This window comes from Pelodiscus sinensis, chromosome 10 (genome assembly GCF_052426305.1).
Source record: "Pelodiscus sinensis isolate ZL-2025 chromosome 10, ASM5242630v1, whole genome shotgun sequence".
In the NCBI taxonomy this organism is placed as follows: domain Eukaryota; kingdom Metazoa; phylum Chordata; order Testudines; family Trionychidae; genus Pelodiscus; species Pelodiscus sinensis.
In genome coordinates, this window is record NC_143061.1 from 35624514 (window position 1) to 35651063 (window position 26550).

At 42.8% G+C, this 26550-nt stretch overlaps 2 protein-coding genes across 8 annotated transcripts in view; one reads left to right on the forward strand and one right to left on the reverse strand.

The window, feature by feature from the left end:
- The window catches only part of FBXO36 (F-box protein 36), a 56119-nt gene extending 44511 nt beyond the window's left edge, over nucleotides 1–11608 (reverse strand). Inside the window, exons 1-2 of one of the 2 annotated variants that reach the window (XM_025182995.3) lie at nucleotides 11415–11608; nucleotides 2117–2183 (exon numbers count right to left, since the gene is read on the reverse strand). In XM_025182995.3, the coding sequence (XP_025038780.2) occupies nucleotides 2117–2128 (12 nt within the window). In that variant the 5' untranslated portion in view covers nucleotides 2129–2183; nucleotides 11415–11608. The remainder of the gene's footprint in view (nucleotides 1–2116; nucleotides 2184–11414) is intronic. The other variant, XM_006119875.5, reaches the window with a different exon arrangement.
- A 318-nt stretch (nucleotides 11609–11926) lies between these two features.
- TRIP12 (thyroid hormone receptor interactor 12) overlaps nucleotides 11927–26550 on the forward strand; it is a 183630-nt gene continuing 169006 nt past the window's right edge. For 4 of the 6 annotated variants that reach the window (XM_075937625.2, XM_075937628.2, XM_075937629.2 and 1 more), the window contains exon 1: nucleotides 11927–12067. The gene's annotated coding sequence lies outside the window, so the exon portion shown is untranslated. The remainder of the gene's footprint in view (nucleotides 12068–26550) is intronic. The other 2 variants (XM_075937627.2, XM_075937626.2) reach the window with 2 other exon arrangements.

Sequence of the window (26550 nt, forward strand, 5' to 3'; positions counted from 1 at the left end):
GACTCATTTCCTGTCTGCTATAATAACTTGCTTTGCTGCTTCTCCCACACACACACAAATTTCCTACTCTCTTCTTGGCCTCCATCACATCACTTGGTTATCCTTTTCTTCAGAAATTTTGGGTAAAATCCAAGAAATGTTAAAAGCAAACACATCCAAAATAATTAGTAAATTATTTGCACAGTTAATAAACAGTTCTAAATAAAACTGATAATTTTATTTAACCTAATTTTTAGAAGATTTCTAAGTAAATTTTCCATAATCTTACCCATTTTCTATTTGAGATCATCCCGCATAAGTAGTTTTGTCCTTTTCAAATCCTTCCCCTTGTTTCCTCCACAGACAGGGTACAGTCCCCATACAGTCCCCCCCATCTTCCTTTCCCTTCTAGTCAGGCACTAAGAATCCTTCAAAATTAAATACTTGGCATTCTATTATTTGCAGTTTGATTCCTACACAAGATCTTTCAAGCACTGGAATGGGTTACCTAGGGAGGTGGTGGACTCTCCATTCCTAGAGATCTTTAAGTCTTGGTTTAACAAAGCCCTGGCTGGGTTGATTTAGTTGGGATTGGTCCTGCCTTGGGCAGGGGGCTGGACTTGATGACTTCCTGAGGTCTCTTCCAGCTCTATGATTCTATGATTCCAGCTATTCTGTATATCCATTGTCCCTGGTGGAAGCAGGGCTGCTGGGGGGCACGAAGTCGGGGGTAGGGAGCTGGCCGGGGAAGATTGGGCGGGGGCGAGGGGGGCAGGTGGAGAAGCGGCCGCCGGAAGCAGGGCTGGACGTGGGCAGTGGGGCTGGCCAAGGGAGATTGGGAGGAGAAGCGGGGGAGAACTGGCTGTCTGGGAGGAGGTTGGGGGAAGTGGGGCTGGCCAGAGGTGCAGCAGGGGAGGGGAGAGGGACTGACCCAGACATATGCAGATCTCAGGGTGCTGTCCCTCTTCCCCCTCCCCCTCGCAAAGCACGAGTTAGTCCAGCCCAGGGATTCTATTGTTCCCCGCCACGCACATCCCCTCGAGTAGTTGCGAACTGTCTGGCTGGTAGACACACTCATGCAGCCTGAGCACATTTAGCAGCCAGGCAGTTCGAAACTACAAACTGATACATCTAGTAATAATAAAACTTACCTAATGAGAAAATACCAGACATGTTATATGTCTGGTATTTTCTCAGTTTGTTTTTTATGTGTTCATATTTTTGGGCTGCAAAAAACAGTACTGAAAAAAAAGGGTTCCAACTAAAGTAAAAAGTTTGGAAAACCCTGGTCTAACCAGCTTTCTGTCTGTCTTACAGTCCATTTATCCAATCCATATTCCTTAACTTGCAGGCAAGAATATTGTGGGTGACCATATCACGGCACTGGGGGTTTTGGGAGGACCAGAAACAACTTATTTGATTATTCATAATTTGATTAATGAATATGCAAATATGCAAATGAACATTGCAAGTCCTCCAAAAGTTTGTGAATGGATTTACTGGTCCCCATGTCAAAAAGTTTGGGAACCCCTGGTCTAGAACACATGACCTATGAGGGAAGACTGAAAGAATTGGGCTTGTTTAGTTTAGGAAAGAGAAGACTGAGTGGGGACATGGTGACATGACAGCAGTTTTCACATATCTAAAAGGTTGTTACAAGGAAGAGGGAGAAAAATTGCTCTCCTTGGCCTTTAATTATAGGACAAGACGCAATGGGCTTAAATTGCAGCAAGGGAGATTTAGGCTGGACATCAGGAAAAACTTCTTAACTGTCAGGGTGGTTAAACACTGGAATAAATTCCGTAGGGAGGCTGTGGAATCTCCATCACTGGAGATATTTAAGAGCAGGTTGGATAGACATCTATGAGGAATGATCTAGACAGTGCTTGGTCCTGCTGTGAGGGCAAGAAACTAGACTTGATGACCTCTTGAAGTCCCTTCCAGTTCTATGATGCTATTAGTCTATTTTGTTGGCAAACTATTGTAACAGGTTCTCAAACACTTTGAGAATCAACATATCCAGAAATTACAAGAAAAGTGCAAGATCTGAAAAGAATTACAACACCCACAGATGGTGGATTTTTATGTGACATCTGTAATCACATTTGCTGATACGAGGATTGGTTCAGTCACTCACCAATGGAGTCATAGAAGATGAGATTCATTGATTGACGGCTCAGTCCATACATGCATATATCTGTAGACTGAGATTTTAAGAAATGCTAAGCAATTTTCACTGATTCCTCCCTACTTTTCAAGAACACGTAGACCATAAGTGATTCACAACAGGTTACCAGTGATGCCCACTCCTATTGTTTTATCATAAGTCAAATTTTCTTCACCAAACAAGAGAAGCAGAAAATTACTTAGATTTAAAAAAGCAAGCTGAAAGGCTCATGTATCACATGACTACGAGAGCTGGAATTTAAAGAAAACAGATCAACATTGCAATAAAATTACAAAAGTTAACAATACTGCAGTCAGAAATTATTGCAGGATTGGGTATAATTTAATACACCACAGATTGGTATCAAACAATAGACAGTGAGGCGGACAGAGAAGAGCAACAGTAATAAGAATACAGTACTTGGTTACACACACTAGCTATCTGTTCAACTTAACAGTTCTGAACCTAGCATGTAGTTATACAGGGAAATAATATAGGAAACATCAAAGTTGTTCCATAAGTACTTACTATGCATTATGTTTATGGCTAAGTGGTTAAACATTTTACCAACATGAAGCAATTCTATGTTGAGTAGATAATTCTCTGGTTACATTCCCAGTGTTACCATCCGCATTTCCTAGTCATCAAGCCATTTCCCAAAAGGACTTAAGCATGAGATTACTGTTTGTCCTTGCTCTGCGTCTTGCCATACTATCTCCACCATCTGGAATAAGTTCCCTGAAGGTCCTGAACCTTTTAAAATCCTACTTTTTTATTCTTAGCCTATTATCATCAATACAACAATAAAATGTTATTCTTGGAACTTCTAAATTTTTGTATTTTCAATTATGTTCCTTTACTGTGACTATTATATACTTTGTTGCCACCCACCATGCCAATAGATGTTAATTCTATCATAAGCTTCAGGGGGTAGATGAGTTAGCCTGTACAGAAAAAAACAACAAATGGTCTCGTAGCACCTTATAGACTAACAAAACATGTATATGGAATCATGAGCTTTCGTGGGCACAGCCCACTTCTTCAGATGACTGGAGCTTTGAGTTTAGGATGTGCAAATCCAAAATAAATAGGAGAGAAGCGGGTGGGGGGAGGGGGCAAGGAGGAAAAAAAGAAGGGGGGGTGGGAGACAGGGAGCTAGAGGGAATCAGTAAGTATCTGAAGATTGGGTAGTTAAAACGAAGCAGATAAGAATCAAAGTCAATTGATAGTCAGGAAGGATACTAGGATACTATCAATTGACTTTGATTCTTATCTGCTTCGTTTTAACTACCCAATCTTCAGATACTTACTGATTCCCTCTAGGTCCGCCCCCCCCCCCCCCCCCTCCGTTTCTCCTATTTATCTTGGGTCTGCACATCCTAAACTCAAAACTCCAGTCATCTGAAAAAGTGGGCTGTGCCCATGAAAGCTCATGATACCATCTACATGTTTTGTTAATCTATAAAGTGCTACCAGATCATTTGTTGGTAACTCTATCACAGTTTGTAATCAATGCTAAACAAATCGATCCTACTTACCGATAGAACATGCAAGAACTGCACAACATGCAAGCTGTGGGGTGCATGGGAGAGAAAGCATGAATCAATGCCCCATTCCAGAGCACAGTTTTGAAGGATAACTAAGGGTGTGTCTACACAGCAGCCTATACTCAAAATTAGATACGCAGTTTGTGCTATGTGGAACGAGGGTTACAGGGATGCCAAAATAGCATGCCTGTTATTTTGAAAAATATTTCAAAATAATGGGTGGCTGTTAAGACATGGGATAGCTATTTCAGGATACTTCTAATATCCCAAAATAGTCGCGCAGTGTAGACATACCCTAAGAGATAAAAGATATACCTTTGTCTATACTAGGGAATTTTACAAAAATTACCCGACCCATGCTACTATCAGTTCCAGAAGGAGTCCTAATATAAATAAAGCTTCTTTGGCCAGACCTGTTTTTTATCATTAATGTTATTTAAAACCTGGTTTAGGAGGCAAATAATCCTGCCTCTCTCTAGAAACTAGGGATGCAAAATCCCAATTAATCAGTTAACTGGCTAAGCCAGTTAAATGTTAAGTTAACCTAATGTTAACTGACTAAGCTCCAGCCCATGGGGCTCCCCACTCATAGGCTTGTGTGGGGCTGTCGCTGCCAGCAGCTAACCAGTCACCTGTTCACATACCTACTTGAAAACAGTGCAAAGCTATCTTAAGAATGGCCACTCTGGGTCAGACCAATGGTCCATTTAGTCCAGTATCCAATCATCTGACAAGGGCCAATGCCAGATGCTTCAGAAGTAATATACAGAACAGGGCAATTATTGAGTGATTCATTCTGTCTGCCACTCCCAGATTTTGGCAGAGAGAGTTTTAGGAACACCTAGAGTTTGGGGTTGCATCCATGAATATCTTGGCTAATAGCCACTGATGATCCTATTGTCCATGAACTTGTATAATTCTTTGCTTGAGCCCAGTTATACCTTTGACTTTCACAACAATCCCTGGCAATGAGATGGTCCTTGGGGGACCTCACTATTTACTTCCCTCCACTGTGAATACTAGACATTTATTCCTACCCTTTGATTCCTATATTTTAACCATTTACTGACCCATTTGAGGACCTTTCCTCTTATTCCGTTATTCCATTTTTTTCTGAGGAGCCTTTGTTGTTGGATGTTGTGCACACTTTCTGAAAGTTTAAGTGCACTATATCCACTGGATCAGCCTTGTTTACAAGCTTGCTGACACTCTCAAAGAATTCTAATGGATTGAGACATTATTTATCTTTCCAAAAGATATATTAACTCTTCCTTAATATAACATGTTCCTCTTTGAGTCTGATAATTCTGTTCTTTACTATAGATTCAACTAATTTGCCTGGCACTGAAGTTAGGTTTACCATCTTCTAATTGCTCAGATTGCCTCTGGAGCAGCGGTGGGCAATCTGTGGCCCATCAGGGTTCTATGGGTATGTCTACATTAGCCCCCTAGTTCGAACTAAGGAGGCTAATGTAGGCATTCGAAGTTGCAAATGAAGCCCGGGATTTAAATATCCCGGGCTTCATTTGCATCTTCCCAGGCGCCGCCATTTTTAAATGTCCCTTAGTCGGAACTCCGTGCCCACGGCTACACGCGGCAGGGAGTAGGTAGTTCGAATTAGGATCTCTAATTCAAACTACCGTTACTCCTTGTAGACTTTTAGCCTTTTTATACAAGCACTTATGAAATGTGTCAATAGTTCGTTCATGAGATGTAGCTGAATGGGACTCATTCTCATTTGACTGTTTCTCTGTACTCCCACCTGTACCATATAAACTTCCATTCTTTCTTCTTTACTAGGATACAGAGTATATCCTTTAATAAATCCTTTCTTAACCCATTTCTCTGTCTGAACTGCATACTTTTTTCCACACCCATCAGCTTTCCTTTGACACTGAGCTCAAAAAAAGTTCTAAAACTTACATGCCAGCAATTAAGTTCTGTTTTGGTTTAGGTGAAATCCAACCTTCCAGTAGATACTCCTCCTTTTTCGAATTCCTAATTAACTGAAATCCACACATTGAGATTCTGCAATCCTGCCTGGCTAACTCGCCCTCTGTGTGGAACTGGAAGCACTTCAAAGAATGCAACCAAAGGGGTCATGAAAATGTCAATGTCTTACCTAGCATTGCTCCCCTTGTAGGTGTTCCACAATTCAAATAAATATAATAAATAATAATAGTAATATTTGGAAAAAAGATAGGTACTGAGTGGTTCTTAGTTCTCAATAGAGATGTTAGATAGCTTGTAATTGAATAGATGTGTAACTGCATAAAATATTATTAGTTACATGACTATTCTACAGTCCCTGGGGCGGGGCTGGTAACCAGTATGCTCTGGACCCATTCCCAGGGAGCCCCTTGCCACCCCACACTGCTGCCTCTCTATCAGTGCAGGATGGCAGCAGCCCCGTCCATGGGGACATGGAGCATCCTCTGTCTGCGGGGAGCTCAGACCGCCTGCAGAAAAGGGCCGCTGTCACGAAGCAGCCCCTGCCTGCAGTGGGTCCAGGCTCACTGTGGACAGAGGCTACTCCATGTGATACAGAGCAGCCTCTGTTCGCAGGGAGCTTGGACCTCCCCCCATGTTCAGAGGCTGCTTTGCAGCAACCGCTCCCGACCTCCACCCATTCCCAGGCTGCTGCCTCTGATAGAGGCAGCAGCACGAGGCAGGGGAAGGGAACAGGCAGCATCATGGAGCTTTTAAGCTGACTCCTCCCATAACTGGCTCCTGCCTGCCCCCCTTGCTACCTCTATAGGAGGCAGCAAGGCAGGGCAGACAGGTCCACAGGAGCCGATATATGTGGGGAGCTGGCTTGAAAGCTGGCTCCTCACATGTATTGGCTCCTGCCTGCACCCCTCACCCTCCGCGCTGCAGCAACTCTATCAGAGGCAGCAGCACATGGGTGTGGGGACAGGCGGATCTGGTGCTCATGGGGAGCCTACTTAAAGCCAGCTCCTCATGGGCACCAGCTCCTGCTCCCCCACCCTCGCTACCTCTGATACAGAGGGAGCAAAGGGGGGAGTGCATGTAATCGATCATTTACTCGACTATACTCTAACATCCCTAGTTCTCAGCTGCCTTCTCAACCTTTCAATTGCCCCTATCAACTAGGATTACTGCCTATCCACTTTGTTAGAGGAGAAGAGATTTAGTTAGGAATAAGTATCCAACTTGGTCATGGCAGGTAATACCTGCTCTCAAGCAGAAAATGAACAATTATGGAATGACCTTCTGTGTTCACCTGGAGAGGGCACCAGAGAGATGAAAGGCTTATCCAAGAAGAAAATCTCATCCACTTACATAGAAAAATGGAATATAAAAGGCGTGATTAAATTATATCTAATGACCTGCTTCTCAGGTTCCCAGATTCAACAACTCTGTCAGTTTTATAACTAAATGATTATCCGAGTGAGGCAATAATGAGGACCTGATTGATTGATGGAATGTCCATACCAGGGGAAAAGTACTGATATAGGGAGAGTAGGACTAGGTGAAAACAGAATATTTGTCACAAGTGAACCAGATATTTACCATTTATTTGTCTGGTTTTGTTCATATAAGGCTTTACCTCGGGAGCACATGACCATAGTTAATTTCTGTGTCCTTTTTTTACCACATCACAAGCTAGTAAGACTGCCAACATACCTGATTTAATCATCTATGAATCACAGAATTTTGCATGTGTTACACTTAGCTGGCTTATTCACATGACCTAGTATCATTTGCCCAAGTGGGTGTTTAATTCCAATTGCTTACCGTTGTCTGTACTGCACATTTCAGTTCTTATCTTGGTTGACTTTGGAGGATATGGCTTTGGAATTGCTAAAATTCCTTATTTTTGCTACTCCACAATCTGTGTCAGTAATTATTTTTGTTTATTTTCTTGAGATCTGATGTACTCCATAGAAACCACAGGATTTTATCCAATATAGTTACTGATTTTATTCTTGATGAGCATATTATGGATTAATTTTCTGAGATGTGATTGGAAGCACAGTATGTTAATCCTGCCACAATTAGTCAGCAGAACTTTATGCAGGATACTCATATCTGCTGACAGGATCAAATAAAGCACCCTGCCAGCCTGTGACTCATATCTCTAATACCTTTATCAAAATCAGATTCCACAGATTCATAGTTTAATTGTTTCATATGGATATGAACAAAAACATACTTGCTGTGATTCAACCTGGACGAGGGGCAAGTGATGGAAAAAAGGAAACAAAGAGAGGAATGGTCTGTACCATTTGTTTAGAATATAAACCTACCTTTTACCAAAATGGTTCATTGTGTCCTGTATTGCTTCTGGACTCTGTGTCCAGCTCATTAGGAAAATATTAACATTCTTCTCTAAAGCAGCACTTCCCAATAGTTAAGTGACTATGTCACTATTTTGGTGGCCATGTCTTTCTATGTGTTTTTTACACAGCCCCTCCCTAGCACAATTAAAAGACAATGGGTTCAACACATACAGCGGTCATTGCATTATTGAGGCTTTAATTTACTAACAGGTAAAGTGTAGTTATTTTCAGCAACTGGTCATCAAGTCGTTACTGTGAATTAACTGTTGTGTTCAGATGAGTGAAGGAGAGCAGGACTGGATTCCAAAAGAAATAAGAAAATGTTTTCTACTGTGCATGCTCCAACTGGGACATTCAAATAGTCATAACTATATGAAACCAAAGAACATTTTTTCAAACCCATGCCAAGCAACTATATATCAATGCTAAGACTCTTATCCTGTAAACATTTACACACAAGTAAAGTTCCACTCACTTCTATGGGGCTATTCACATACCTAAATGTATGCAGACAGGTAAATGTTTACAAGATCTGGCCTCAATGTGAACTATCAAATTGCTCTCTTTTAAAAAATATCTACCTGAAGTTCTTTAGCGGATACCTAAATATCCTTTCTACCTGAAAAATATAGGTTAAAATAAGATATTGTTACAGGTTGGGTTAAACCTCACTGACTCTGGTGGATATTAACAGGCATCCTTCATTTGGGAAAAAAATGTAAAGAGCCACTGAGCTACTTTATAGAATAGATGGCTGAATGGGGGCCTTTACTTTGCTCAGAACAAAGCCATAGTCAAGCCTGGGGTCAGTTTTAGTCATGTGGCAGGAGGTCTCTCTGATCCTGGGGACAGGGTTTGATTGGACTAGAGTGGTGTGGTATATGTTACAGGGAAGCAGTGAAAAACACCATAGAAACAGACACAGGAAAGGAGGCAGCAGAACAAGCAGTCGGAACATGGCCCTAAAGAGCCTAAAGAGAGAGAGAGAATGAGAGAGAGAGAGAGAGAGAGAGAGAGAGAGCTCTTTGTGCTAAGTGGTGGATAGTAAGAGAATTGGAATTATAAGCAAACTAACTGTGTCTTACTTTTAATTCCTGTTGTATTTAGGGAAACAGAAATGTACATTTCTAGTAAATAAGCAGATTACATCAAAGAAATACCTGCCTCCATTATTAATTTCTCCACCCAAATGAAACAAATCTCAGGGATCCAAATACTGACAAAGTATTTACATCATAAAGGGGTAACAATACATTTTTTTTCCAAAAATGGCAGAGCGATGAACAATTTAATGAATATTTAAAAAAAACAGACACCCAAAGCGAAAATTTCAGCCCCAAAACTATTTTTTTCAGAAAGATATTAAGTCAAAAAGGAAGTTGTAACTGAAACTATTTTGAAAATCGTATCTATTTTGGTTGCTATTGTTGACTGGTATACTTTTGCATTCATTAACAAAAACAAGCCAACAATTAACTATAGAAACACTTTTAGAAGGAAGCCTTTGAAAAGACTAAAAGAAAAAATGTGGGATATGTCAAAAGTTTAGAATTGTATTCATTTTGGAATTATATAGTTTTAATTTTGGTTTGCTTATTTTACAAGCCAATTCTCGCTCATTTGGAGGAAGATATCTTTTTTATTTTGGATTAGTTTGAATATAATGTAAACAGTGTCTCCTCCTTGTGACAAATAATTTGGCTACATGTTTCAATGAGAGAATTAAAATGCCAGTCTATTTTTTAAAAATCTCACAACGTTAAAACTGATATACACATTTTCAGACATCTTGCACCTACTTTCCATGTGATATCTTCAATTTCAAAATCAACTGCTGTCAAATTTAGATGAAAATGAAACAAAACTGAAGTAAATCTTTAAAGAAGTGACAATTAGTCTCATCCTTTGTAGGAAAGAATCTCTTATAAGAAATTAATCTTAAATCAATTTGAAGATATCAGTCTTATTCTTATGATAAAGGATTTTGCAATATGTTTCAATAAGACATTTAAAATCTCACTCAAGATTATTTAAAACACTCTCTGCCTCATTTTGAAACCATTCTGGGACATTACCAGAAAAATAAGATTGTAACTAACCTACCAAAGAAATGTCTTGACATATATTATCCTGTCAGATTCTGAAAATGAATTGGCTTCCTGTTCCACTTTACTTTCCTGGTTTTATATTTCAACGTAAAACTACCAACTTGCCTGTAGATTCAAGTTTATTCCAGTTCCTTTAAAATTTGCTTTTCCTTAGGAAAAGCATTGTGACTTTTCTCAGCATTGTGTTCTTTTCTCTGATCACCCAATCACTGTTTTGTGACAGTCTTTGGTTCTGTACTTCAACCCTCCCCCCCCTCCGCCAAGATTACATGAGAATCATGCAACTGTGAAATGTTTTTCAATGTTACAGACTCATGACTTTGCAACACTACATTTCAAGAAAGATGTGGAGAAATTGGAGAAGGTCCACAGAAGAGCAACAAAAATTATTAAAGGTCTAGAAAACATGATCTATGAAGGAAAACTGAAAGAATTGGATGTGTTTAGTTGAGAAAAGAGAAGACTGAGAGGGGACATGATAACAGTTTTCAAGTATCTAAAAGGGTGTTACAAGGAGCAGGGAGAAAAATTGTTCTCTTTGGCCTCTGTTGATAGGACAAGAAGCGATGGGCTTAAATTGCAGCAAGGGAGGTTTAGGTTGGAAATTAGGAAAAACTTCCGGGGGAGGGGGAGGGAGCAGGTTAAACACTGGAATAAATTGCCTAGAGAGGTTGTGGAATCTCCATCACTGGAGATATTTAAAAGCAGGTTGTATAGCCATCCATCAGGGATGAGATTCTAGATGGTGATTGGTCCTGCCTTGAGGGCAGGGGACTAGACCTGATGACCTCTTGAGGTCCCCTCCAGTTCTATGAACACTTTTTCATGCTCAACTGGTGACTTTTCCGCTTTACCCCTTAGGTGCTTACTGGCTGGGGACAGGTTGGCTCCTCAGATGCTTTAAATGCATTACTCAGATCCTATCTGGTGATGCTACTGACCACCTCCCTGGATAATTCCCCATGCACGCCGGGGGCCTGGAGGCCCAGGTAACAATGCTTTCTCATACACTCACAAGCCCATGTCAGTGACGCTTAGGAATCCTATGTGCCCATGGACCCACCTTTGGCGATGTTTGCCAGACTCCTAGTCAACAGCCTTTGCCAGCCCCGCCTCTGGCTCTCCGGTCAGTGACAGACCCATGGACCCTCCCCAAGGTTCGGGTTGCCCCCACAGCCCGTCGAGTAGCCGCATCTGCGTGCGAGCCGCCGCAGCAACAGCCCGGAGGGCAGGGGTCAGTGGGATGGGGGCGCTGGCGGCGGCCGCTGGCGGAGGCTACAGGCAGAACCTCCCTTCTGCAATCACCCACCTCCGTCCGGGTGACGATCAGCTGGTAGAAGTCCTTGCTAGGGGCCGGGGCCTGCGCGTGGGTCTCGAACAGGTTCTCCTGCAGCAGAGACGCCATTTTGGGACGCTGGCAAGAGGTGGCTATGGCAACCAGGAAGGGGCGGGCATCCCGAGAGGTCACCGGGAGCCCAGCCCCCTCTTAAAGGGACCGGGTCGATATTAACGCTCTAGCCCAGCGGGGTCTTTGCCCCAGCGGCGAGGAGGGGCCTGTACAGCCCTTGGTTGGTAAAAACAGCCCCTCCAGCGCCGCTGACCTGAGGGGAAATACTTGCACGGACCCAGGGGTGACGACCCCGGCGGAAGGATACCGCTCGCTAGGCCAAGAAACGCCTGGCAGCGCAGGGAAGCAGGACGAGTAACCCGCCGGTCCCGGGGCTTCGCGGAGGGCGGCCAGCCGGGCGGGGGGAGCGCGTTTAGGCAGGGGGGGCGGGGAGGAGCTGCGGGCTCTGTTGGGGGGTAAAATATTCCCCGGCCTCCCCCTGTGCCACTGGAAGGGATTCGGCTGCGGAGGGGGACAGCACGCTGGTCGGTGCTGCGGCTTCAGCTGATAATTGAAGGGAAGCTGCTGCTGGGGTGGCACGGAGCGTCTGCGGAGGCCGCATCGGGACAAACTAGGTACGTGGGGCCCTTTTCTCTTTCCCTGGACACTGAGCTTGCGAGGGGGTGTTAGGCCCCCTCAGCTGCCCAAGGCCCTTTTGGCCAGGCCTGTTGTGTCACCCCGGTATGAGCTCAGCTGCCTCTCCCCGTCAGTCTGGGGCAAGGGGGGGAGGGGAGACGCGCCATCATAGGCATTGTTTGTGGGGGCAGTGAGTGCTAGGGTCTCGGGGCGGGGTTGTGATGGGGGACATACTACGGTAGAAGGGCTGAGGAGGGTCCTGTGTTTAATAATGGGATTCTGGTGGTGAGGCCTTCACTGAGGAAGGAGGAGGGGAAGGGATGAGAGGGGGTGGAGATGGTAGAAATGGAGCTGACAAAATGGCCAAGCAGTCAGCCACTGAAGCTGACTTCAGTGCACCTCTCAGGCTCCTAAAATATTAATGAGGGGGGACGCTGCCCGCCCCCCCCCTAAGTCCTTGCCTCGCGCAAAGCCTGGATCCCTAAGGTGTGGGACTCTCCTCCCCGTCAGCTACGATTAGCTTTGGGGCCTGTGTGGTTGCTAACACAAAAGGCTAGTGTCAGGGTTGACACTACTGCACCAGATTTGTATTTGCCTTCCCTCCATTAACCACTTTTCCTTTCTGCTGTTATACCTATTTTCAAGGAGCTATCGGATCTACTTCTCATAATAGCAACAGCAACACAAAAGCCAGAAAGAAAAGGCGAAATAATCTGTCGCCGTCCATATTTCCCCTGTGTGTGGGGGGGGAGGGGGTGGCGGCGGCGCGGGGGGAGGACGCGGGGGGGGGGGGTGTTGATTCAAGTTACAATAGTGACTACCCAGGAAAGTATTATTTCCATCCGCATTTGTTCAGAGCCGTGTTTTTCTTTCCTTTCTTTGTGTGTGTGGCTTTCGTTATAGTAACCAGTCCTTTGGCCCTGCCGTTTGTTTACATAATGTTCACACGTACATTCTCTCTGCCCCCGTCGCCCCTTTTACTAGTAGCCCGTGATACTGTATCGGTGAGAGTAGCTGGATTTTTGGGCCTCCGTGAAGATTCCTTTTGTGGTGCTCACAACCCTCGCGCCGATCCCTTTCTAGCTGCTGTCCTGGCTGTCTGGGGTTGGTAAACAAACTGATGCCGGGGCTTTTACCAGAGCTGCAGGCCCATCTTCCTGCTGTTCAACTTTTTTATTGTTCCCCTCCCCCCCATGAACTGGCTCGTCGGGTTTCTCCGCAGTTGTGTGTGTGTGTGTGTGTGAAGGGGTTGGGAGTCTCAAAGTCTAGAGACTGTGAACCGGAAAATAATAGGGTGAAGAGTGGAAAGTTGTGTCACGGGCTTTGGGGGAAAAACATCGACGTAAGGAACAAAGGTCCTGTCTGAAATGGAGAGGAAGAGAGGCCTTCCTATGAGGCCCGATTGTGTCGCATTTACACAAGGGGGGGAAAAAATGGAATCTTGGCACTGGTTTAAATTCACCTCGTAAGTTTGGCATACAGTTTAGAAACATTTTAGAATGCATACAGTTTGTTTTTTAGGGTGGCTTTGATATATGCTGCCATCCATCCCTAATTCAGGGTAAGTTTGAGTGTAAACAATCTTTTTTCACGCTGTTCAGCAGTAGAATTGGTACACCAGATCTAAGGCCACATCATAAAAGTTTACTGTAGCTGGGTGACTTTATGAATTGCTCTAGTTGAAAGCATAAGCTTACCTTTTCATGGAGTTCTTAGGGCTGTCAAAGGCAATTGGAATAAGGGTACTGAATTGACAGCCAAATCCTTTATCACAAGAGAAAGGAACTCTTTAAAAGCTTCATTTTGTATTTTAATGTAGACACTATCCTCAAAATAAATAAGACTGGGCTTGTCTCTGAATACTATGTATAAGCCAAGCATTAGCTAACAATCCTATAATTCAGGATATGCTTTCTAATGTCTTCATATTTTATTATTTTCCCCTCTACCCTGGAATTCTGTAATATGGTGGCTTCTCTAAAAAGATAAGAACAACACTCCCCAAATTCAGTTCTTAATGAGTCTTTAAAGTATCTGATAAGTTGGTTTAGTTTTAAGCTTAATATTAAAAAGCTAAAATTGTCAAGCCACTACAATGAACTTCAAAGCAATATTTCAGTGAGTAAATACTGTAAATAAGGCAGTTTTAGACAACTAATTACAAAGCAGTATTCAAAATGGTCTAACAAACTGTGGTAAGTTTTAACTTTTTAACCACACTTAAATTTTTAAAAGGCTCTTCGTTATGTGCTTCAGGTGCATATGTATTTATGTTCCTTCTATAAAGTAAAGGAATACTTCCGAAACTTGTCACATCCATAAAGCCTCTCAGTCTTAGAAACCTAAGGAAGAAAGATGGGCTGCCTCCATACTTGCACTCATTGGTTGTTGGACCAACTTGAGCAATTAATTTGTCTCAATGTTACTCTTCCTGAGAGAGATCCCAAACCTCAAGATGGCTAACATTCAGGATCTGTGAACCAGCAGCTCTTTATGAGCTCACATTGAACGTTTCATCCCAGCAAGGGCCCATTCCAGAATATTTAGGATTTTATAGGACAGCTAATGCTCTTTTTACAGAGACAGAATGGAACCAAATGAGAACTACTCCAGCCACGGACCACAGGCTAGGGGCCAGTGTTTTGTTTCCACGAATGGATTATTTGTCCCTTCAAAAATAGACACTGAAAGTACACTAACATGTAATCTTTAAACTTCAAAAGCAAGGAAATGTGTAATTGTAGTGAAGATGCAAAGCCATGGACAACACAACCTCAATAACAAAGGCCTGTAAACAGTGGGTGATAAAATGCAATACCTAGGCAGAAAAATGTAACCAATTAGCTTTGAGTTTTCTTGCTTGCCTCTATTAGGCTGCATCTGTAACCAGGCCTCCATGTCTCAAGGATCTGAGAGATAAACAGCCTATAGAAAAGTTGTCCCCTTAAGCCATGTTGTCTAGCTTAGTTAAGAGCATAGCTAGAGTTCCTCTGTCTAGGGATGTAAAATCCAATTTGGTATGTTTAACTAATTAAACAATTATTCATCTGGTTAAATGATTATATGGGTTGCAAGCAGAGTGTCTCAGCCACCCCACACAAGTAGGGGCTGCTCTGGCCTGACTGGAGTAGCACTTGTCTGTGGTGTTCCAAGGGGCTGCTCCCATGTCTGGGTGTCTGCCTGCAGGGTGCCTAGGCCTATCCCAGGCAGGGGCTACTCCAGCCTGGCTGAGCAGCCCGTGTCTGCGATGGGCTCTCTGAGGGGCTGGAGCTGCCCGCTGCCCTCAGCAGGCTGGGAGCTGCTTCTTCCTCCACCTGTTAACCAGTAAGACTTGCCTGTTACCAAGAGGCTTACTAGTTAAACATTCGCATCCCTACTCTGTACTATATGTTCTGGTTCAGGATTCCATGGTTGCTTGCATTTTGTGGGGGCAGATGGGGCCTAAACATAGTTTTGTTGGTTTCTCTAAACAATAGGCTATAACTTCTATGGATTATAAAGATTTAGATAAATTTCTTAGATGGCTAAAACTTACTATTAAATGTTGTATACTGCTTGTAATGATTTATCATTGTTACAAAGTAAATAAGATATCCTTTGTTTCTACTATTTCAGCGATACCACACCTATACACTGGTTACGAAGTCACTTCTCTAAACCAGTAAACATAATTGAGGTCAGTAGAGCCTTGTCATATTTGGAGGCTTTTTTGTGGTAGGTAAGATGGTCTTTGAATGTGAAGGCAATGTAGCACAGTATGGACTGTCAGCTGGACAGGAATTTGGGAGTCCCAAATACCGTTCCTTAGGTTCATCTCTGCCACTGGTGCACTGTATCCCTGGGGCAAATCCTGTCTCTCTCCTAAAGCTGCTTCCAGATTTATATAACGTAGTCAATATTTACCTCCTTTATAAAGCTATTTGAGATTCAGGAATGATATCCAAGTACTTGTACACTGTAAGATTCCTTAGTAGTAATAGACAAGGAAAGGACAATTAAATTCCTTATTTGTTAAAATTCATGGTCATTGGCTCTTGGTTTTGTTTATATTTTTTGAGGTAAAATTCAAGAGCTAGTTCATAATACTACATGTTAAGCAATATATTATGGAAGTAGATGCATCAGATACATGTATGAGGATTTTTATGTCAGTAGCTAGCTGATGGCTCAGGTGGCTGGAAAAGCTGAAAGTGGTATCGACTTTCTTACCTCTTCCTCACTTTCTCGTCTTCTGTAATGTACATGAAGTCCTATATTTCCTATGATAGGAAAGTTATCCTCACTTCTCTTGCTTCAGAATAAGCATCTGTTTCTGATAAAACAACATTCTGCCAAACAAAATAATGAAACAAAAGCCAGTTACTAAACCTGAAATCAGCAGTGTTTTAGATATGTTTACAGTAGCATTTCTTTAGGATTTCAAATATATAGTCCTTTTTTAAGATCATGATTTAGTTAACTAGTCTTTTTGAATGACTGGTAGGCAAGTGTTTGCAACAATCAGTTTTTTTGTGGATATATATTTTTCTATTCTGCCATATAATAGCCCTCTTAATCAAGTTGGAAGAAATTAGCTGCTTTGGCTATGCAAACAGGCAGCTAGTGGAGTAGTTACTCTAATCTAGGAACTGGCAATTTAGCACACATAACCAAATAGCCTATAGCTAGGGAGACTAATAGCAATTTTTTTGCAGTGTCCTTAATGAGACCAGTGTTACTTATCTCTCATGTGCATGAGTACAAATGTGGCTGAATTACGTAAAGCGTATGGAGGAGTGCTATCAAGATTATTGGTAAACTAGGCACAAGGTGGCTGATGTCAGTTCAGGATGCACACTGAAAATATCTGAATGTAATGAGACCATGTTGCCAATACCAGGGATGTAATAGTGTAGTTGATTAACAGGTTAACCAGTAAGCAAAAGCTGACTGGTTAATGCTATAGACTACACATTTCCCTCGCTTCTCTTCTCCTCTCTTTCCGCCCCCCCAGTAAATTTTTTTTTTTTTTTAGCATGCTGGCCAGCAGCCTGGCTCAATTCTGTGGTGGGTCTAGGATCTACCCCTGCTACATCTCTGCATTTAAAGTATATTGGGAGCCAGGCAGGCAAGCACCTTGGCTCAGTTCTGGCTTGTGCTGGGTCTGGGAGCTTAGACCCCCTCTGAGTAGGGGCTTCTGCCACCCTGCAGCTGGTCCGTGAGGGGAGCTGGTTTTAGACTGGCTCCCTTTGTAGACCAGCTCCCATCTGGCAACCTGTTCTGATGTCTTTGATACAGAGGCAATAGCACAGACTGGCAGGGTGCTCCTCGTGGGTTGGAGCCAGAGCGCATTGGCTGCTGATCCCACCCCTGGGACACTAGAATGGTCGAGTAACAGATGAGAATTCATGACGTTACTTGACTGTTCAGTTAACCAAAATTTAATAATAATAGCATGTGTGGAGTGTGCATGTCTGAGCGTTTTTTTTCTTTTAAACGAGAAGGCAAAAGTCTATATTTGACTGCATCCACACATTGATAACTAATTTTACCAAGTGTTCAGTTCCTACAGCTTACAAAATGACACATTATCTTGATTGCTCCCTACCTGCATATTAGCAACACACATACAAGTAACAGCATTTTACAATATTGAGAAGAGGGCTGTCTTTAGGAAAGCATGTTTGTACGTTCCTCTTTCCCCCACCAGATGGTACAAGCGTCTCGTATTGCTGCCTCTGTGTCTGAGGCGGCAGCATGGGGTGACAGCAACACCTGTTTCGGGGGAAGGGGTCTGAGCTCCCTGCGGACAGAGGCTGATGCGGAGAGGGGAGAGGTGGAAGAAGCTTCCCTGCAGCTGCCTCTTCCCTGTGGACAGAGGCTGCTCTGCGGGACCCGCATGCAGATGAGCTGCTGTCTAACCAGCCTCTGTCCGTGGGGCATTTGAGCCTGCTGTGGACAAAGGCTGCTTGGTGACCACCTCCCTGCAGAGTCAGCAGCGGGGTGGGATGAGGCCGGTGGCACCATGCAGCTTGTGCTAGGGGAAGCCAGGTTTTAATACAGAGGCATCAAGGGCATGGGGAAATGCGAGTTAACTGTATAGTTGTCTCCTTGTTGACATGTCTAGTCTTACTAAAGAGAGCCTATAGAATTGTTATTCCACTGGACAAATGTGAAGAGGGATGGTTCCATGTTTCTTGGTGGAGCGAGGGGGGGTTGCCCCAGACTCTCTCAGCAGCAACCAGACCACTCCTCTCTCTCGCCAGCCAACCCTCAGACTCAGTGTGCCATGTGGGGTTCTGGCTTTGGTTGCTGCAGTAGCAGTGTTAATGACTAGGAGCCCAGGGTGCTTGCGCATGTGCGTGTTAACTAAATCACTGGGCCCCTCAGGTAGAGGGCTTAGTCTTACCCAGAAGACTCAATGCTCAGTAAAATTCAGACTTCAGTTATTCTCTCTTCTGTGGGACAGAAGCCATTCTTCTTGGGATTTAAAACAGACATCCTTTCTGTAGGATGGGAACAGTCCTCCATATTGATAGGAACCCATGGGGCTCAGGGTGGTTTGTGGGATGATTGGGGGAGGGGCCAGTGCAGGGAGGGAATAGGTGTCCCCTCTACCCCCATTCACCGCAGCAGCAATCTTCCAGCTGGGTTGCTCCACTTCACTGTGACAGCAGAAAGTGGAGTGCCCCTGTCCCAGTCCACCTCCTCAAGCTCTCTGTGTTCCTCAGAGGAGTGAAGTGCAGTGGGCTGAGGCTGAGGCTCTTTGCTTTCTGCCTCTGCAGTGATACAGAGCAACCCAGCAAGGAGAGGGTTGTGGAGTGGTACACGCTGCTGCGTTGCTCCATTTCCTAGGTGCCTACCAACACAGTGTGTGTGGGGTGAAGATGACCCCTGCTGATGCCGTGTGCCAAGCTCTCCCTCCCCTCAGGTAATCCCCTGGTTTGTGTAGCTTTGGGAGAGTGCTTCGGGCAAGGGCTGCAGGGGGTGTATGGAATGGGGTGGAGCTTGAACTGGGTGGAGCTGAGGAGGGAGGGGTTGCCTTTTGCCTGCATATGGACAACCCTGGTTTTGAACATACATTCTGGAACTGCATTGGTGTTTTTGAAAGTGGAAGCTGATGTATTTAGTCTTGATTGCAGGTTCATGACGAACTCTTCCAAAAGCATTTCTGGACATGCTTTTTTTTTTTTTCCGAAAGATAAGTACATGTTACAAGTTCACACTTACTGCATCGTATCCATGAGTTGTTCTGGAAGCTGGTTAGTATCTTTATTTGGGTAACTTGGCAAACTGTTCCTGTCAAGTGACTATTTCAATACAGTGAGTAAAAAAGGAAGGTGTGTTTGGAGAATGGGGTGGTGTTGGGGATGGTGGTTAAGAAACTTTAAGTTTGCATGTCATGAATAGGCACTACACTCTGGCTAATCAGCATATTGTTGATATTTCTTGAGACTGGTGACTGGCTGCAGTTGAACACAATTCTTTGTGTTCGAAAGTGGGAGAAGGGGTAAACCAGGAGGCAGAGTTCACAGATAGCCATATCTGAAGCTGACTGCAGAGTGACAAAGAAATCTCATAGAAGTGGGTGACAAAATGGCAGATGAAATTCGATATTAAATGCAAAATAATGCACATTGGAAATCATCCCAACTATCCATATAAAATAATGGAGTCAAATTGGCAGTTACCACTCAAGATGATGGTCTTGGATACCTAGTTCTCCGAAATCGTTCATGCAATGTGTAGCAGCTAAAGCTAACTATTAGAAACCATTAGGAAAGAGATCAATGATAATGACCATATCATGCCAGCACACAAATACATGGTACACCCACACTTTAAATACTGCATGCAGTTCTGGTTGCCCCATCTCAAAAAAGTATTACAATTGGAAAACATACAGAGAAGGACAACAAATGATTAGGAGTAGGGAACAGGTGCCATAGAAGGAGAGATTAGGAGGACTAGGACTTCATCTTGAGGGAGAGGGGAGATTAAAGAACGGGTCTGATAAGTGTCTGTAAAGTCACTAACTGTGTGAAGACAGTGAAAAGAGAAGTGTTAATTTGTTGACATTATACAAGAACAGGCATTCCAAAGATTTTAATAGGCAGGAGTTACAAAATTAAAAGGAGCCTGTTGACACTATGTACAGTTAACCTGTGGAACTTGCTGGCCTTTGCAACATCACCTGGAAAAGTGCAACTGGGTTAAAAACAAAATTAGATAAGGTGGTGGAAGATAGAGCTATTAATGGCTCTTAAGCAAATTGGCCAGCTAGGCAACCTCTGACTGCCAGAACCTGGGACTGGATGATGGGATTGATAACTTGATGATTGCCTTGTTCTGTTCATTCCATCTGAAGCATGTGACATCTTGTCCTCTGCCAGTGGCAGGTATTGGACTTGATGGATTTTCTGTCTGAGTAAGGCTAACCTTATGTTCATGTTATTAGCATTGTGACTGGTAACTGTTAGGTACTACTTGTCATTCTAATCTAAGATTGTTAGAACATACTATCTTATACCTAAAGGCATACTAGCTTGACGCTCAAAAGTTGCTTGAATGTAGAACCAAGCATATGGGGAGAGGAAAGGCAAGTAAATGGGAGAGGAATACAGATAGAAATAGCTGTCCAGCCATTTGAATACTAGCGTTTGATCTGACCTTTCTTTTCTAAAGAAAACGTGAGAGTTACTCTTACTGATTGATATCTTACTGATATTATTGTGATACAAAACATCTCTGAAAATGTCCTGCTTTTCAAATAAACTCATGTATGTTCCTGACACTAAAACTCTAACTAGTTTAGTGTTTAAGGAAAAGCCTCTTGATTTCATTGACCTCTCCAAGAGACTGAGCCACATTAGGCTTTCCTCACTGAGTGTGTATTTTTTAACAAACTTTTTATCTGACAGTTATAGCAGTGAAACACTAACATGTTCAGCATGTTTAATGCGGTGGCAATTGATCCATTTTGGCTGTTGAATTTCTAGTGTGGACTACTCTTCAAGGAATCAAATAGGGATGTTAGCATATAGCTGTTGAAATGATTAACTGATAAGTCTAGGTTGATCAGTAATCTAATCAGTAATCTAAAAGACTACATGCAACCACTCTACCCCCCTCCCCTTGCTGCATCTGTATCAGCGGCAGCAAGCGGGGGGGGGAGGCAGGAGCTGGTGCCTGTGGGGAGGCAGCTTAATGCCCTGAGGCAGCATCCAATGGGGAGGGACAGGGGATAGCTTGTGCGTGGGGGGGAGGGGGGAGCCAGCTTAAAAGTTGGCTTCCCGCTAGCACCAGATGGGCAAAGCAGCCTCTTCTCTTCTTTTCTTTCTCCTCCTCCCTCCCCCCCCCCCCCTTGCTGATGCCTCTGATACTGAGGCAGCAGTGTGGGGTGGCAGGAGTGCACTGGCTGCTTGCCCTACCCTCAGGGAGTATTTTAGTAAAAGTGAAACTGTTAGATATTGTGTATATTAATCACATCCCTATAATCAATCCATCCAGTATACAGATGCTTAAAACTAAACTTCTATTTGGAGACAAAACTGATAACCATGCGAGGATAATAATGTAAATACAGCATGGTGGGATTTTTAAAAATCCAGTTGAGCTCTTGGACTGCAGTTGCAGACAGAACTGGGGAGCTGATAATATGTCTCTGTATAATCTTGGTGACACAGTACTCAGTACTTCATCTATGGACACGTTTCTTAAAAAGATATTGGCAGATAAAAGTTCAGGGTGGGGTATTAATTTCTTAAATCAAGGTGTACTAATAGGATCAATAGCAAGTGAAGAGAGAGGGTAAGTGGGATATGTCTGCATTTCAGATTGATAGAGAGGAATTATTTAGGATGATACAGGAGATGACAAAGAGCTGCAACAAACTCAGGAAAAGCTTTCTGAAAATTCAGTCTGTTAGATGTGCCATTCTAAGTGAAGTATTAGAAACTACATCACATGATGTTGAACCTCTCTATTCTGGCTCTTTCTGGTCCAGCAACATCTGAAGACTGGCATAATTTTTGTTAGCTGGATGTCCACTTATCATGGGTATAGCCAGGTTTCCTGCAGTCCCATGAAGTTTGTTCACAGGGTAGCTGATTAACTGATAAGCAAAAGCTTCTAGGTTAATGCTACTGACTCTATGCATTTTCACCCTTCTCTCCCTTGTCAGTAAACCTTTTTTTAGCAGGCTGGCCAGCAGCCTGGCTTAGTCCTAGTTTGTGATGGGCCTGGGACCTACCCCCTTCTGCAACTCTGTATTTAAAGTGTAGTAGGAGCCCTTGTAGTAGACAAGGACGGCTGCCTCTTCATCAGACACAGCAGCACAGGGCAACAAGCAGCTGCTCTGTCAGGGGGAGGTGGTTTTTAAACTGGCTTGCCTTGTGGACCAGCTCCCGCCTGGCACCCTATGCTGCTGCTTCTGATGGGTCTAGTCAGGAGTGAGGCTGGAGAGCACTGGCTGCAAGCCCTGCCCCCAGGGACTATAGAATAGCCCATTAACTGATAAGCATTCATGAAGTTACTCAGCTATGCATTTAACTGATATTTAACATCCCTAGTTCACAGCTACCAGTCCTGGCTCTCCCTGTTCTGTGTTGTTTGGCTCTCATTTACCCCTACCTGTCTTAAAAGCCCAGTGAGCAGTAGAAATGTTAAGAGCTACATGTCCGATGACATACATTGGATGCTTCAAATGCCTGATTCAACAGTCTGACATAGCTCTTCATAAGTCACACATCTAAGAAGATATTTATTTCCTGCTTTCTTTATGCCAAAGCCTGCTGCAATACAGTACTCCTTCATGCTGCATTTTTGTTCAGTGTTTCACATTACATCAGTGCCTATTACCATGCATATTCTGCATGGATAAATGGCTTAAAAAAGCCCCCCAAACCGTTGGCTTCTAACTATTGTACTTTGGGTGGAATGAACGAGCACAATGTTGGGAAGCGAAAAGGACAATCACAGCCTTTTGTGACTGAAAAATAGGAAAGTGAACTGTTGAAGAGGAAACCACTCTCATCCACTGGATTAGCAGCAGGTAACAAATGTGTTCTGAGTTGTATTGTCTTATGGATTTACTTGTTTTCAAAATAAACATGTTCCTGATGCCCAGTGTGTTGTGTGCAACTAAGTACTTTCCTGCAGTTCTGATAACTGCTAAACTACGACAGCTTTTAGAAATGCATCATTCTGAACACAAAGAAAAAGGCCTAAGTTTCTTCTAGTGGAAGCTTGCTTTCAATTAGTGAACGCCCAGTGATGAAAATGGCTATATTGGACAACAAAAGCATCCTATGAAGTGAGCTACTATATTGCACTTGCTGGAGAAACACCTACAATTGCAGGAAAAATGCAAGTCTTGTGCACAAGAGTGATGAGCAGTCTAGTAAAAAAGTGGAAGCAGTGGCGCTGTCAAACAGCATTGTTGCATGTCGCATTCAAGATTTTGCTGCTGAGTGAGAGAGCTAGTAAGGGCTCTCCCAAATTTTTGCGAACCCATAGCACAGAGGTGGGGAACCTAAGGCTCAGGAGCCAGATGCAGACCCTGGCTTGCTTGGATCTGGCCCTCAGGGTTGTTACTCCCCCGTCCTCCTCCCCCTAGTATTGGGGAGTCCATGCTGGCACTCCAGCACCTGCCACCCCTCATCTGACTGTCTTATTTTTATTTTTTTATTTTTATTAAATGGGTCAGCAGCCGTCAACCCAAAAATGGTTTTCTCTGTCTCTTTGCCCCGGCCATAGGGGTGCCACAACCAAAAAGTTTGCAAAACCCATTACTCTACCCCAGGATGTCTTTTTAGTGTTTGAGTAAATAATAGGATGATGAAAATTAGCCAGATCGTAACTAAAACAGGATAAAAATGAGTGGTCCTGTGGCACCTTAGAGAATAACCAAAATAAATAGAATCACGAGCTTTCATGGGCAAAACCCACTTGATCATCAGATGAATTGGAGTGGAAATAACTTAACAAACCATAATTTTTATTATATATAATCAGAAGTAGTACCTGTCAATTGTGGAACCTGAGTTAATGGATGTGTCCTAAGCATGGCTATTAATGTGAATATTAAAGGCATGGGAAATCACTCTCGCAGTGTGTTGACCAGTTAATGCCTTTATTCAAGCCCAGGGAGACAGTGTGAAGCAGGCAAATAAACTCCAGTTCATCAGGCTCTTTCTAATTGGATGGTGAAATTTCTTTGTAGAAGAATGGTTAAAACAGGATAAACATTTTGCTTCTTAATGATGCATCGAAGTTCACTTTCAACATGATTTCTACCCAAACAATGTTACAAGATTTACAAGTTTACAGACTTTTAGGGTGAGTAATGAAGTGGGGGGAGGAATCAAACTTTTCTATATAGAAAAGCCTAGCAAACAGGATTTCCTTGTCTGTGGGTGGGTGATAATGTCCCTTTCTTGGAATATGATTTTGTGGTTTGGCTTTCAAATGTGGTACCTGATTAGGCCTTAATACTAGAGCATGTGGATGATCTCTGGTCTAATAGTTGAAATTAGTCAATGGTAGATATGCTGTTATATACGGGCATCCTTGTCAGAGCTGAACAGTTTTAAGTTGCTTTTATTGGTATTCTGTCACGTTTTGAAGCTTGGTTTTTATCATTTTACATTTTCAGTTATAAAAAAGTGCAATGTCAGAATTATTTGATAGACTTGAGATTCAAAAGTTAATGCTTTATAGTTAAAACACATTGTCTATCAAAATATTCAAAGTAAATAAAGTCAGTTCTCAAAGCTCATTTTTTTTCCGTCTAACATTTTCTTTGGTAAATGTATATATCAAAATCAACTAATCCTTCCTGCTTCATAGACTGTCCATCATTGTTTAATGTAAAATATATAGGTGAGAGCTCAAGTTTTTAAGCTTTCATTCAAGAGCCTGAAACCCTAGCTCCTTTTTTCTTTAGCAGGGAAAATGTTAAGTTAAGGACAACTTTTAGTTTAGCAAGCAGTCTTTTATATTAAAAAATATTCCTAGGACTTAAGATGCGTTAATCTTTAGATAATGCTCTGTTGTAATAAGGTTTATTTCCTCTTACTTGCTAGGATTTAGGAATTTATGGGGAGTGGTAGAATGTTTGCCAAGTCACGCATGCTTTTAAAAGCAGCCTTGATCTTCACTATTTCTTTAGTGTTTCAAATAGTTGATCTGGTTGAAACTTACATACCTGTACTTAAGCCTTGGTCAGAGCAAAGATACAGCCTTTAGAGACAGTTCTAAAGTGCATAGGTAGGAATTTTGTTTAGAACCAGTTTACAATTAATCTAGTGTCACTTGATGTTTATAGAAACAGATATCTGTATCTTCAAAAAACAACACTCTCCTTCTCTAATCCTCAGACTTTCACACTTGTAAATATTTGAAGACATACCTTCATATTTAAACAGGCATTATATTTCATGAACTATTAATATTAATGCTAATTACTGTTTGCTTCTGATGGGCTAAATAGATTAAAATTTTCTTAGGTTTGTGCTCTAATTGAAAAATAGTTTGCCTATTAAATAGCTTTCTGAATTAATTGTGATGTTTCATACCACTTAATATGGAATATCTCTTCTGGAAGTAACTCTTTCTAGATACTAAAACTGTTATTTGTGTACTTAAATAAGAATGAATTTACCTAAATGCTTTTAGATTAGTACTGAATTCAACTTCTAAAACAGGTTGTGTCCATAGAAGTATTCCCTGGCCTCTCTTCTCCTCCCCTCCCCCCAAGGTGCTAGATATGTGATGGGGAAACAAAGTGAGGTCTGGGCTTGAGGTTTACCAAATAGCACTTCAAGTCTAGACCTCACTGCACTAAAACTTCCCACAGATGGCAGCTCTAGTATAGGTAAGGTGGTTTTAGCCACCATCTTGACCAGTTTATGAGCCCGACATGATTGATAGGGGGGTTAAACTAGAATGCCCACCATTACTTGTGCTATCAAGCATACTGTTGACATTAGTGCTCCCAATAATGCTACCACCAGTGGTGATGAACTAATGGTAGGAATGGTTTTTGAAATTGTGCTTCTATGGCAGGGACAGACAAGATACAGCCCATAAAGCCTTTTGATTCAGCCCGTGCCTGCCTCTGCAGCAGGGAGCAGCACTGATAAAAGCAGCTAGCTTCTCCATGTTGCTCTCTGTGCTGTAGACAGGAGGGAGAGTGGGAGGGAGAAGCTTCAGCATGCGGCCCAGTCACCAGCAAAATCTCTCAGTTCCTATTGACCAGAAATCATCCAATGGGAGCTGAGAGTCTTCTGGGGGCAGAAGCAGTGCAGCATAATTTCTCCGCTCCTATTGATTGGAAGTTCTTTTAGTCATCTTTGCCCCCCCCATTTCCTGCCCCCCCTTTTTTTGGCATCAGAGGTACAGTCAACTTCCGATAATCCGGAACCTATAATCTGGAACCTATGGGTGGCTGCAGATTATCAGATATGCCGGAGTATCAGGAGGTACTATAAACTGGTTATGT